This window comes from Centrocercus urophasianus, unplaced genomic scaffold (assembly GCF_019232065.1).
Source record: "Centrocercus urophasianus isolate 14NV4802_14NV808 unplaced genomic scaffold, USGS_Curo_1.0 seq_16, whole genome shotgun sequence".
NCBI lineage: Eukaryota > Metazoa > Chordata > Aves > Galliformes > Phasianidae > Centrocercus > Centrocercus urophasianus.
In genome coordinates this window covers 13,977,060-13,992,108 of record NW_024884711.1, presented here as the reverse complement: position 1 = coordinate 13,992,108, position 15,049 = coordinate 13,977,060, and the positions used below count along the sequence as shown (strand labels likewise).

The 15,049-nt window shown below is 37.4% G+C and overlaps 1 protein-coding gene across 4 annotated transcripts in view; it reads right to left on the bottom strand.

The window, feature by feature from the left end:
* Window positions 1-411: 411 nt before the first annotated feature.
* The window catches only part of TBC1D5 (TBC1 domain family member 5), a 294,686-nt gene continuing 280,048 nt past the window's right edge, over window positions 412-15,049 (bottom strand). For all 4 annotated transcript variants that reach the window (XM_042817093.1, XM_042817092.1, XM_042817091.1 and 1 more), the window contains 3 exons: window positions 10,610-10,689; window positions 9,703-9,879; window positions 412-4,324 (listed from right to left, as the gene is read on the bottom strand). In XM_042817093.1, the coding sequence (XP_042673027.1) occupies window positions 4,037-4,324; window positions 9,703-9,879; window positions 10,610-10,689 (545 nt within the window). In that variant the 3' untranslated portion in view covers window positions 412-4,036. The remainder of the gene's footprint in view (window positions 4,325-9,702; window positions 9,880-10,609; window positions 10,690-15,049) is intronic.

Below are 15,049 nucleotides of genomic sequence, written 5' to 3'. Positions count from 1 at the left end.
ATGTACTATTATTAACCCCATTGTGACAGTTTTGTGATTACAACAGTCTTAGAAGTTCTGTTCAAATTCAGAGAAGATAGATTCTGCCCAAAAGAATTTGTAGTTTAAAAGCCTCATGGTTCACCCCTTGCTACTTGTCTTCTGTTTCTAGAGTAAAAACACATTTCACCTCTTGCAGAGTCCTCCTGATACCTCTGACACTTTTTTTTTGTGGTTAAATATACTTCAAGCAGTGGGCAAACAAGTTGCCTGTGTGCACGTTTCAAGTTGCTGTTTCTCCAATGACCTTCTTTCATGCTCTTTCATCTCTAAATTTAGCTAGCTACTGAAGTGAATCTAGTGACACAGGCAATACTAATGCAGACTGTATGTAATCACTCTTAAAAGAACAGCACAGATTATGAGACGGTGTAATCGCTATTCTGTAGCCAAATTAAGTTTATTTTATGAAACTGCACCTTTTCAAATCTAATAAACCATTACAGACATTCAGTCCAGACCAACACATGCAGCACAAAATCAAAAGTATTATTCAAGGGCTGACACTCAGAACATGGAAATCTTTTAAGGATTGTTGTGTCCATATTTGAACAGATGACATTGTCACTGCCAGGCACAAGTGTCCCACAGATATTAAACCTGAAATTTAATCTTTGTCAATGCTGCTTCATTGTCCTCTAATGAGGAAAGCACATTGTAGAATAAAGGGAACCATTTAAGAATGTGCAATGAACTATTGGGGTTCAGAAAGGTACTGTACAGATACTGAGATGGGAACTGAGATGAGATGATGAGATCATAACAAGTTTACTGAAGCAGCAGAAAGGCTATACCACTTTAAATATTGTACAGCATTATCAGATACAATAAATATGGCAAAATAGTAAATGTTCTGCGCCACTTGAGTAAGATGAGTAATGAACAATTTGATTCCCTGGATGAAATACATAAAATCTGATTAAAATATTAATAATATATCTGCTTATATAGATAATGGAATAGTTTCTAATAACCTTTGTTTTGAGAAATCATACTTCAAAAATTCTAGTAAAAAAGCTTTTCCTTCTGTGAAAACAGCACAAGCACAACTCAGGAAAGCAGTTAATTCTTTCTTTAATAAAGTGGGCTAGATATTCTTCTGGGATAAAGACACAAAGTTCCACAACTAAGTGAATACCCAGTCAAAATACCATACTGCCTCTCTGCAGTATATATAACTGATATGACATGCAAAAGACTTCAAACAGCCATAAATTACAAATGTAAGATACAGTACAACAGTTTCAAATACATATCTTCATCCCATATTAGTTATTATCACAAGTTTTCAATGCATATCATTTTCTATCTTGTTACTGGTAACCATGAACATTATGAGTGGGTCTTTTCTGGGGAAAAAGAATAATCTTGCATTTTATTTTTTATTTTATTTTATTTACGACTATTTATTTCTCAGTATATTCCTAACATAAAGCAAGACAGGCTGATGGTTTGATATTCTGTCTAACTTACAGGCTCATCTGATTTAAAGAATATATAAAATTTTAACTGTCTCTGTACCATGATTAAGTATGAGACAGCAAATTTGTGACATGGAAGAACATGGTGTAATCAAAGCAGATTCGTTTACTGGAACTTGCTCTAATCTTACTTGCATAATCAACTCTCTGCTTCTAAGGATCTTATTATATCCCTTGGCATGACAGACATCCAGCTCAGTGGTATCCACTGCTTAGAGAAAACTTGTTAGAAACTCCAAAAATCTGTATATACTTTCAGCGCTGCTTTAAAATATGCTGTATTGAAGATACAACTAACTTACAAAAATAAAAGGACTGTACAAATCACACTCTTCCAATGGCAATAAGACCGCTCAAGAAAACAGCAATGTGATCCCTGAAACAAACAACCAGAACAGAAATGAAAAGAATGATTCCTAAAATAATAAAAAAAAGTAAAAACATTTTCCCCTGCCAAAGTTCTAGAATCACTGAAGGCTTACGTATCACAGAATATAAAAATTGTCTCTCTGCCCCCAGAATATTTCTTTCCTCTTTCCACAAGTACTGGTTGAACAGATTCCCCTTTGTTGGTAGTGTGGCACATGCCTTGCTGAATGGGTTAAGGCTAGAAGAGTTGTAAAGACTTAAAAAACCCAACAGGCACCTAATCCCCTGGCATTCACACAAAATCAGGGACATAAAATAAACCTGAAGGTAGGCATGTGTGTTTATTTCCAAAGTGATTTTCTATGAAGCTTAAAACTAAACCAAAATAAACACCTATCTGAAATGTTACTCGCTTAAGGTCCCTCATCTAAACAAAGCCATCTGACTGTTCACACCACTGCCACAGAGATGTGTGATACTATGTCTGCTCACAACATTCCAGTGTTTTAACATTTTACAAGGCACAGAGAATCTCAGAAGAACTACACAACGGCTTCTGAATGTGTAAGGATATGGCAGCTCCCATGTAATTACATGACAGCTTTCTCTTAATGTCAGTCATTAACACAGACCATCTAAAACCAGCAAGCCATATCACCTCATCTTTGGGATATTGTACTTAACTCCACTGACAACCACAGACTAATCAGCAAATAACTACCATGTAAAAGGCTATACCAACAGAAGCTTCACCATACAGCTACAATGCTCTTGCACAGAGTACTTGATAAGTATCTTGAAACAAAATAATTCAGATTTTGTACTGTTGTGAGAAATGGAGAAATTTTCTAGCACTACTTCCTCTGGCTATAACTGCACAGGTCCTGCATAAGCAGGCTTCCTCTGACTAACAGTTTCTTTTTGCAAATTCCAGAAGAATTGAAAGGAATCAGTGAGTACAAAGAACACCCATCTTACCTATTTGAAAAGAACTGTTATTAGATGCAGCATGTACTTGATGGCAAAGAAATACACTTTTCCATAGAAGAACAAGTTTAAGGGTTAATTAAAAACTTTCTGTTGGTTAATGCTGCTGCACCATTATGTATTTTTTTTTCTGACTAGTAATGTGGAAATCATATATGCATATATGTAAACAGAATATATAGAAGATAATAGCAAGGAGACATAGAAGATAATAGCAAGGAGACATAAAGTGCTTTTAATTATGAACATTTTATATCTACTTTGCACCCTTCCCTGTTAAATTACCATACTCAAAATAATTTTAGATCAACTGGCTCAGGTATACACTATGAAATAATGTAATTTCCCTACTCTTTGATGGTAGCGATCTCAGTAAAATCAAAATTAATTCATGCCAGGGGAGTAAAAGCACACAGATACTAAGAGGGAAAGAGGTGAGCTGAGAATTCTCAAGAGGAAAAATAGTAGGCAAAGGGAAGTAAGGCTCTGCTGTATAGGTCCCCCTTCTCAAGGAATTTGTAACACATTCACTTTAACACAGTGCTGAGGAACTATTACACAAACCAGTGCCTTTAACACACCTCAGGCTACTGTTGGATGAAAAGAAAGAAACTAGGATTCCTCAACTGAGAACAAGTGCCAGGATGATGCTTTTAATTTTTCTGATTTACATTCTCTACTTCTCTAGTCACAGACTCTGAAGAAACAGTATCCTTGCCTATTCAGAAAACCCAGTCTAGCATATTTTGCAGAAGGACGATATTAAACCTAGTTTGTCTTTGCCTCTTCAGGTCTGATGTCAAGTACCTATGCATTTCCTAATCCATTATGGTACTTAGCACATACTATTCTATGTTTCAAGAAAGCAACAGTTCTATAGTAACAAAGCTCCTAAGTAAGACAGATCTATAACTAAGAATAACTGTATATTAGAACCAGGTTTACTGGGCTTTTACTTAAGGCAGTCATCACAAGATGTATATTCTTTTTGAAGAGTCGCAACAAAAAATGTATTTTTTTTAACCTAGGCTTTTGGCAGCTGGATGCGTTACCTTCACCTATTTTCTGTCCTAATCCAAAGAACCGTCCAGCCTGTGGAACCACTGGAAGCCGAGCTGAGGTGTACCAGCTGGCCTTCTGATTTCTCCCAGTCAGTTTGGTTAGATGTCCAGTGGGCTTACAATAGCAAAGTCAGAATCTTTGCTGTTATTACTACTGTTGTCATCAGGGCTGGAACTCAGGTTGCTGGAGGAGGCTGAGATGGAGCCCATCAGAGGGTCAGAGAATACCAAAGGACGAGATGGTGCTTCTGGCTTCACTGCTGATTCCTTGAATGTCTGAAGCAACTGTGCTGGCTCTGGGACAGCACTTCTGCTTCCGTCTTCTTTGGAAACCAAAATACAGTCATCAGCACCCTTACTCTCTCTAGTGCTTGAATCAGTGGTAGTCTGTAAGACAACAGCACAGAAAGAACTGTAAGTCAGTACCCATTTTACTATTTAAAAGAATCTTCTGACACACAACGGTGATTCAGGAATGGGATAGAGGAATTATCTTTATTCAAAAGTTGCAACGCCCATATCAAAAAGTAAAAAAATCAACAATATGTATTATGGATTAAATTATTAATGACAACAGTACAAAAGCTCTAAAATCATCATCATCATATGATATAAAGTTCTTATATGTTTCCTTATCACAGTGCATCTGTGCCATGCTCACAGTAGCTGGGCATAAATCACAGTTGTGAAGATTTTAGGCAATTCTATTCACACTGCTGTTATTTTTCTACTGAAGTACATAAAGACAAACTGAGGAATTTTTTGCAGACCTGCATGTACAATGGTACCTTGCAGCTCTTCAAGAGAGAGGTTTGACAGAAAATTTCCTGATAAAATTCTGATCAGTGGAATCTGAGCTGTACATCATATTTTAGTGTGCAGCAGTTCAAGGCAGATTTGTACTCCCAGGTCTTCAAGGCTTGATGTTGTGGGCTGAATAACTAAGCACTGTCTCACTTTACCAGAAAATCTGGATGTGGGAATCCCTAATCTATCTTGTTAGATGTCCCAAAGCATTGCAATAGTGGATGATGAATAACGTTGATGTACCAGAAAAATCCCTATGATCTCACAATGTTATATTCCAGCTGGATGTATTCAACTTTTCAAAAGACAATTTGCTCCATGCAATTAGAAGGGAAGTCTGCCATATACAGCATGGTGGGATTTCTCCCACACTGACAAAACTGGCAACATATTAGCGTGTTGCTAATAAGCATAGTTGCAAAGTAAATGGACAATAGCCTCTAGTTTCTTCTGCGAGAAGAGTTGGATTCAACTCCTATCCAGCACTACATTCCTCCAATAGTTATATAATTGATTTCTTAGTTGCCAATCAGTATCAGCACCATAACACAACCTACCAAGTGGCCTGAGTGGGACGAGTGTCCAGAAGTGGTGTGATATTGAAAACAGTACACTGACTTCAGTAATGCAAGATCAAGGGAAAGGAGAAGTATGGAAATGTGTGTGCCAAACGTTCTTTAATTATGACTGAATGTGAATTCACTTTAGGGTAAAATACAGGTAGCAGGTATTAGAGAAAAAATAAATCAATAACAAAAAAGACAAACAGAAAAAATCGGAATGAGATAAAAGTAGGCACAGTACATAAAATTGGAGAACAGAGGTCGTCACAAGTATCACCAAGCCACAACTTGAATATTAGATTTTTATGGCCTCGAGCAAAACTTGCTTTGCCAAATTTATTATTACAGCTGAAAACAATTTTGCATTGCTCTGATTAGTAATTATAGAGTAGAATATTCTTGAAAAGGATCTGTACAGTAGCTCAGAGAGCAAACACCCACCAATAATTGAGAAGGAATTAATTTCAAACTGTTAAAAAGTCACAAATTTAGTATTAGCTGAAATACAAATGCATAATTATGACCTGTTTCCTTACAAAACTTGTATGAATGAGAGTTGAAATACACATTTCCCTTTGTAGCAAATAATCTGCTTTGTTATCTGGTTAGTATCTAGGTACAATTATGTCAATTACTATGTTTTGTAAATAACCATTTCAGTGCTTTATCATTCAAATGGAAATGTCTTAAGCTCAGCTTTAATGGTCTCAACATAAGACAGCTGCTAGACTGTGCAGAACCAGAGTAGTCAAAATATGAATAAAAAACTTCCCAAATACATTCCACGAAATTAAAGAGATCTAGAAGGAGAGATACATCTTTACTTAGGCTTTTGTCATGTGAGACATCATTTGTTATTAATTAGCATTTACTCTCCTTTGGTCTGTGATGCTGTTGGTCAGCTGCCATCTCCAGGGCTGGGGCCACAGGCTACCCAGTGTTGCTGCTCTGCTCCAGTCTTGTGCTGACATTTACCTGATTTTGTAGGCAGCCACCACAGCCACAAGACAGGTCCAGGTGGAGCTGTTCTGGGAATCCTAAATACCATGTTAAAATTTTGCATTTTTGCCTCTCTACAAAAGAAATACACGTTCCTTTAAACAGCGACTCTTGCATAACTCACCTGGCTTCTTTCCACATTTCTACTTAATACCTCCCAGTCAATGCAGTATAGCCTCATTTTACAAAATTATATGCATTATTATTCTAAGCTATCACGTTATTTCAGTTCTCACAGCCCTCACATCAGGATGGCTCCATCTCGTGTAGGGTGACATGGACGTACTGGAAAGAGTCCAGCAAATGGCTGCAAAGATAATGAAGGGGCTGCAGCATCCCTGCATAGCTGTGAGAGCTGCAACTGTTCAGCCTGAAGAAGACTCAGAGGGATCTCATCAATGTGTACAGAGACCAGCAGGAAGAGTACAAGAGGGCAGAACCAAACTCTTTTCAGCGGTGTACAGCGCCAGGACAAGAGGCAATGGGCAAAATCTGGCACACATGAGGTTCTCTTTGAACATCAGGAAATGCTTCTTGACTAGGTGGGCACTGGCACAGGTTGCTCAGAGAGGCTGTGGGGTCTCCTTGGAGATCTTTAAAGCATTCCTGGACATAGGCCTGGCAGCCTGCTCTGAGTTGGAGCAGATGGGCCCAGAAGTCTCTGCCAATCTCAATCACTCTGTGATTCTGCCACAGGAATTATGACACAATTGCCCAGCAAGATCAATATTTTCTTTTCTCTGCTTGGCATCTCCAACGTTGGCTAACAGGCTGTCTACCTTATGGCAGTGAACTCCAGCAAGGACGCCTGATTAGAAGCACTTTGTGCTGGTGCTGTAAATTCACAAGTTCTGCTTAAAAAAAAATTGGTTTTGCATAGCAAAATTTTGCAAAGCATCCTGTTCCCTAATGAAGGGAAAAGAAAAAGAACCACTCATCCTAAATTCTTTTTGTCAGTGTTGGGCTTTGCAACACTATTTTTCATTCTAACAATACTTCCTGTTTGAGTTAAAGAGATCAACAGATCCCTGAAGTATCAGACAAGCAGCAGACTACATATATTGACTCAAAAATGATATAAAAAGGACCTCCTGTAAACGTCTGCTTACCCCTACATCACAGTGGTATTTTGGTATTTTTTCCAGAGGTAAAATACCTCCTCCCTCCTTGTTCTGCCTATTTCAGGAAACTCATGCTGACGTGAACCATGTTTTCTCCCATCTGCTGCCACTACTGAATAAATGAAAAATGACAGAATTATACTTCCGGTAGCTTTGAAAGTTAACAACCTTACGCCCATTGCCATATGGCTTCTCCAAACATTTTTTCCTGATGAATATCAGCTCCTAGCACTGGGCTTATTTCAATCTCCTTCATACTGTGAATGAGTTAAAACTAACCATAAGAACACAATTCAAGAAAGCTGAGAAGAACGGCAGCTCATTTTGCCTCCTTCTCTGAATCGACATAAAGGCAAGATAATGTGTTAATTATCATTCATTATTTAGCAACAGAAGCCTTCTGTTTGTCAACCGCACACTGCTACCAAAGCCAAACATTCCAACAAATGCTCTACTTCTCTGAGCCTTTTATCTTCATTTTTCGCATTTTTAATTTTGCAGCTTTCATTTCCAAAGAAGGGCTGTATCCTTATCTTCACTTTCCAGAAAAGAGCTTGAGGCAAAAAAGAAGATTTAGAAGATGAAAACTTATACCTATGTTACAACCACGCACAAAAGACTCCATTACATGATAGCTACGCCTGTACCTTTTCCTGCTGTTCCAGAATTGTCCCTATAATTTCACTAGAGAAAAATCTCTATGGCAAGTCACATTAAACATAATCAAAGTCACAAAAACTGCAAATACAGTAAATTTTCTTTAGAAAGAAATGCATTAAGAGAACTAGAGATGGTTGGAATTCTTAAGCCCCCTGCAGCTCTCCATAATTGCTCCCAGATAGACCTACGGCAGTCCATTTTCTTCACCAGAACTAAAAGGCAGTGATGTGGCCTAGTTTAGGCCAACAGTTAACTCTGAATTAGCGTTGCTCAGTTTAGAGGCACGTATCCTGACTACACACTGGGATGAGCCCTCAAAGTTTCCATTGGAAAGAAACCTTCACAGAGCAAGCTTCAGCTGCCCACTGCCAGTGCTCAGAATGCAATGCCCAAGCACTTCTGCTGAGTGATAGGTGTCTGAGTTAGGGCTTCTCCAGCACACAGTAACACTGCATGCTGTTAGCTCATACGGCATTCTATCTTCCAGTTTCTATAATAAATCCAAATAAAAATAGTAAAAAAATACTATCTGCCATTTCTGTGTGGAAGTAAAAAATACTTTTTAGTAAAAAAGCTAGGAAATACAATGCAAAATTAGGACATCATTCTGCTCCAACTTGCTACCATCAGTTTTTTTTTTAGCCTGTGAATCTGCCAGTACTAAGTAAAAAAAAAAAAAAAAAAATTCAGTATCAAAATATAAGTAAAATATTATTTATATTTGTTTATTCCTAAAATGATCTAAATCAGCAGGATTGTGTATCATAAATCAAAGCAACTGTGCTATTATTTGAGAATAAATAATTCAAAATGAGTTCCTAGGTTGACTTGTCAGGAGTTAACTTGATCGCAGACTGAGCTAGACTGTGGTGACAGTGGTGCCACTCATTTACAGCTGTGAGTGTCAGCTGTGGCCTGGCAGATGAGTCTAAGATGGAAAAGGATATAGAAATATGCATATAAAAAAGCAATTGCTTTGAAGATCACATTTGAGTCAGACTGAGTTTTAGATAAAGATGGAAGTTTTACCTTCAGAGAAAAATAACTGTGTGTGTGAATGTGTCCTGTTACTGAATGCTTTGTATGTGAAAATATTTACTGGTTCCAGGAGAAAGTCAATACAATGAAGTAGAAGGTAAAACTAACCTCCTTGCTATTTCTTTTTCGGCACTGGCCAAGGATACACTGCAATGCAGACAATCAGCTCTTACATAATGGAAGGACAATAAGAGCAATCAATAGATATGGGATTATTTGCCTCCAATTTTGAGATGTTTGTAGGAAATTAACCTCAGAAGTAGATTTAAAAATCTGAAAGAAGAACTACTCTCAGCAAACAATGCAAACATTTTGACTTCAATATCTGTATGTGGAGTATAACGCTACAATAGAAGAATTGATGCAAATAATCATGGTTCCATATGAACCAGAAAACTTGGGTCTCACAGCTTAAGGCCAGACCATCTCAGCAAGAAATAAGTTGTGTTTCTGACAGAACTCATCTTTTTTTACAGGGTGAGTGTGCTGTAAATGGTGTGCCTCATGCAGTGTCAGCCATGCCAAAGAAATGTAAGACTAATTCCATCAGCAGACTGTTCGAAATACTTTATCTTACCTGTCGTCCTGAGATCAACTGTTGCTTTGTCATAACGGGTCCCTTCAGGATATCACCAGTCCCTTTGTTCTGACTGTTGGAGCAGTAATGGTCATCTGCTATCGTGATTTGCTCATTTTCTTCAGCTTCCAGTTGGCTCTGGTTGAAACGCAGGGAACCCTTTAGAATATCTTTGATCTGTTGTTGAATGGGAGAGGAAAAACTGTAAGTTAGAAGTCTGGGGGAATTCTGAATTTTTTAAAGCTCCATGCACAGTGCTTTCAAACACTATTTCCCCATAACCATCTCTTTGATGATAGGAAATAAGCCAGTCTTAATATCTATATAGGCTAAAGATGTAAAGATGTAAATATAATTGCAATGTTGTTGTTACAGAGTCTGGAAAACAAATCTAAAAAGAATGAAACTGCTGATGTTTCCACTTATAGATTTAGCATGTCACATAATTCCTGATAAAATGAATTTCCAGGGAGTAGAATATAGTAAAATCAGAGCTTCAGATGCTCATTAGCATTCTCATTTTATATATGTAGCACTTTTTCTTTAGATTGAATGACACTCAAGTGGCAACTCAATAAAATAATGGGGACATAAATACGATTATTACACAGCATGCACATGTTGCACTAAGAAAAATGCTGAAGTTGGAACTGTGTTGCCTCATCTCTTTTTCAAGGCCTCTCCAGAACAATTCAGGCAGCAGACACTGTGCAAGTTATTTGAACTCCTTATAGCTCAGTTTTGCTTTCTAAATAAAAGTGCTCTGCAATGCTCAATGCATTAGTATTAGCAAAACAACTATAACAGAAAATAAAACAACAGTATACAAAGGCAATTAAAAAAGGGGAAAAAAGAGTATTAATAGTGCAGAGGGATACAAAAAGGTTAAGTTAAGCAATCATTATACCTGCTTCAAACCAGCCAAGGAAACCAGAATTTCATCTTCTTTTTCCAAGTGTTCTTGTAATATGACTTCCTGAATATTTCCTGCAACACCAAAACAAAAAAAAAGGTAAAGAGAGAACATTCCCTAAATAACCTCTAATGTGCTGCCAACTTACCACTGATTTACATCCTCATAATGAAACCTTGTGACCTGCAAACACAATTTCAGACAGACCTGGAGGCTGACAACCTTATTAGCTCTAGAAGTGGGGCCAGCAAAACACATCAGTGCTGCCAGGCTCCTGCTGGCTCCTGCACTTTTGCTAGACCTCTACTGCCCCAAGGAACTGAGGGCTCATTGCTTATGGGCTCTAGAATAAAACATTGGCCTCTGTGGCCAATGGAATTACTTCCATCTTTGAGCAGGAGGTCAGCAATTTTCATTTAGATCCCGGCCACTGCAAACACTGGAATACTCTTTTTCTCTATAACACGACTCACAGCCTTTTCAGTCCCTTCCTTTAGATGAAAAACTCAGGGCTGAGCAAAATTCATGAGGCAGGAGGAGATGTGCAATACTGCCATTTCAGAAGACACCTGTCTTCTGTTTCTACAGTGGTCCTCCAAGGAGTATTTCAAGAAGTTGGTACATGGTGCATGCCATACACACCAGAGATGGAGCTGCAGTGGTTTTCCCTACACCAGGGAAGTTCTACACAATCCTGACTTGCAGTCCAAACCAGCCTCAAGAACTGTGCAAAATCTTTATCTACGGCAGGTCATTCCCCAGCCTCCTAACTGCTCCTTTCCTCCTCAAGCCTTAAACACCAGTCAATCTTAACAATCCATTTACAATGCGAGATAGTATCTTTCAATTGAAAATTAAAGGACACTCTTTTGTGCCACTGGTGTCTTACATACATAGAGCTAAGCCCAAATCCTTCAGTGATGTCCATCTGGGAACAAAGATTTGCTGCTCATAAATATCTGTAACCTAGGTGCTAAACAACAAGAGCTTTGTACCATTATGTAGACACATTTCATTTGTTTGTTGTTAAAACTGTCTTACAGGTTTAGGGCCCCAATCAGTGAAAGGCCAAAAAAAAAGAACACTGACAAGGATAAATATGAAGACACTGACAACTTAGCGTGTGAGGTTTCATGTTAAAAACATTGTGCAATATGGTTTAAGTTTTGTGTTTACAGAAGGAACAGCGAAAGAATGAGATGTGGAGACTGGACTAGATGAGAATGTAAAGGTAGAAATGCGGATTTAAAACTTGGCTATAAATAAGTTTGAAATTGTGTGTGGGCCAGAAATTAGTAGTAGGTATAAACAATGAACAGGAAGGACAATGAAGGAAAAGGATCCAAACTTAAACTATAAATGAACTTGTAGAGAAGCTATCTGTGAAGAAGAAGGAATAAAAGAGCTGTTGAAGGCAACAGCAGACGAGTTCTGAAAGGCAATATGATCAAGGTCAAGAGCAATGATGGGGTAGTAGGATGACTCAGCCTTGCATAGAGTGCATCTGAACAACGAGATCCAAGTTTACACTATTTAGCACTTACTATTTATCATACAACAGGAGAAGATTCCAGCAGCAATGAAATCAAACAGTGCAATTGAACAAAGTCTGGCATGAATCTTACACCAGAAAGTTATCAAGGCTAGAAATAATGTGAAATTACATCTTTCCTCAAATAGATAGCATTGCGAATTGAGAGAAAGGATAAAAAAACATTGCTTTCTCTTTTAATATCTCTTACACATACTTAGTCCTATCCTTCAACTTGGTAAATAAAATACGTAAACATTTACTTATAAAATTGTACTTCTGATAGTGATTTTCCACTGTTTAATAAACAGTAACAATTTTCTACTTTTAAAAGATTCAGATCTTTAAAAATCAGAAGTCCAAAGTCGAAGTCTTCATAGGCAGGAAAATAATACATAATCACAACCCGAATTCAACCATCTTTTCCATTTCTCAGCATTAGAAATAAAAATATATCTGTAGTGACTGATCCCGCACATAAATTACAAACATGCAATTAAGGTATGCATAATGACTAAGCAGATGCACAAGGAAAATAGTTCAAGACAGGCATCAAACCTGCTAAAGATAAACATGGGAGATCTAAAAACAATGGGGAAAATAAAGGAGTGAGAGTAAATGTTGACCTTCCTCATGATGTGGAAATAATCCATTATTATTTCTGTTCTTTACAGATGTTTATAAGTTAGCATTAAAAAAAAAAAAAAAAAATCTATTATTGCAGCCAAAATCAGCTTTTACTGTGAAGAAATGTATTGAGATTTTTAAGAATTTATGAATGGAATGATGAATGTCAGCAGTAAAAACCAATACAAATGTTCGTAACGTTCGTATAATTACATATTTACTTTAGAAAGATTAATACCAGATTTTAGTATTAGTGTCAAAGAAAAAAAGATTGGGAGAAAAGGTTGAAAACACTTCAAAGTTGTCTAATAAAGAATTGTTGCATTTCAAACATTTTCCCTTGAATTTTCAAGTACAAGATGACATAAGTTTTGGATAAAGAGGGCCTATTACTATTATCATTATTATTATTATTACTATCATCATTTTTTAACCAGTTAAAAACATTAGAATATATTTTGGAAGAATGTCCATTGTGAATTTGTTGAAGCTCAGTTCTGAACACTCTTCTACTTAGCACAGAAAAAAGTCCAAATGTGCATATCACTGTAATTAGCCACTTTTCCCCCTGGTAATAGTAGTGACATAAGATCATAAATCGGAATGTCCTTTTCCCTGTGGAACTGGCAATGAATTTTTCTTCTTCTGAATATATGCTTGTACTGCACCCAGCTTCCTATTTAATACACTCATCCCTTTTGAATGCATAGCTTATTATTTACCAAATAAGCGCTAAGTATGGAGACCAAATTGATCAGAGCTCGCTCATTTTCCCTAGATAATCAGTAAAGGAGTATAATATAAAATCTTTAGAGGAAAGAAGCATAAAGGCAATGTGACTCTGCATGAATGTGTGCCTCTTCAGCCACGTTCTCCTCCCTTGCAGTCCAGTTTGGTTGAAGCACTCTATGAGTGCCAGGAAGCATGACATTTGTTATGATATTGCTCTTCTCCTCAGAAGTCAGCAACATTACGCACTGTAATGGTGGTCCTCAATCAAGACTCATAAGCTAAGAAATGCTTTTTTATGTAATTCACGAGAATACATTTTGAAAACTTATCAAATCAGAAGATTCATTGCAGTTTGATAGATAACTGACCAGCTAATAACCACTTCCTTAGGGAGATTACACCATGATATATATTAAAGACAATTGTAACTACAGAGGAATAATATGCAGATGATTGCATTTTTGTCCTTTTCTACAAAATATAGGAGAGTATTCAGTGTTAAGGTGGCAAAAGGCTAGCTGAAACAACTGAAGAGTTACGATGAAATAGTTCCCATTTCCTGCTCTTACATTTTACTCAAATTGTAAATAACTTCATATGAAAACTCACTGTAGAAGTACTTCTTTTGAGAAGCAAGATTTCCTCTCCCTAAATTCTAAAATTTAAACTGTATATACACTATAATTTGCTGTACCAAGTTGAAAGGAGGAAGATAATCCACATCAGCCCCTAGCAGTAAAATTAAAGAAGGCTTATGCTCTTTGATGACCGAACTACTACATATTGCATGCTGGTGAGTACAGTAACTGCTGAGCTCCTCATCCAGGGAAAGGGGCTGTTCAAAAGCTATTACATTTACAGACCAAATTTTGTCTTTGAAGGTGGAAAAGCTGGCATGTTTGGCCTAATTATTTTAGGTACTCATTAAGTAAACTAACAGTCACTGAAAATAAGCATGGCTTCAAAACAGACACTAGAAACCTACACAGAGCGGTGCCAAAAGAGGACAGATAGTAGCACCGGTGGGAAAACTAGTCTGCTGAATGCATCTGTCTCAGCCATCTTATGGCTATCCGTATGAAAGACAAATCTGCACTTCTTCATTTCCACCAGGGAGGTGGGAATTACACAGGCCTATAGTCCTGCAGGATCACGGCATAACCTGGACTTAACTTTCTACTGACACAGATCATGCATAGGAGAAGACTGAATCTGGCAATGACCTTATTACCATCACTCTTAGGTTCTTTCCTTTCTCCTATTCCATTGTCTTTTTGCAGTGCATTTCTCTCCAAATTTCCAGTTTAACCCCATCTCTTCCCAGGACCTTTTCAGGAAGGTGCCTTCTGCTGAGAGGAGCTAACTACAAAGAGCTGCAAACTACATTATGAATGATACCTTTCTATTAGTAGTACATGATTAGGGATTTGTGAACAACCAATTGTGCTAGAATAATGTTAAGCCTATGTTTTTCATCCTAGATTCAAAGTCTCAATGCAAAAAGGCATTCTTATTGCAAATGTCATCAGCAGTAAGGGAAGAGA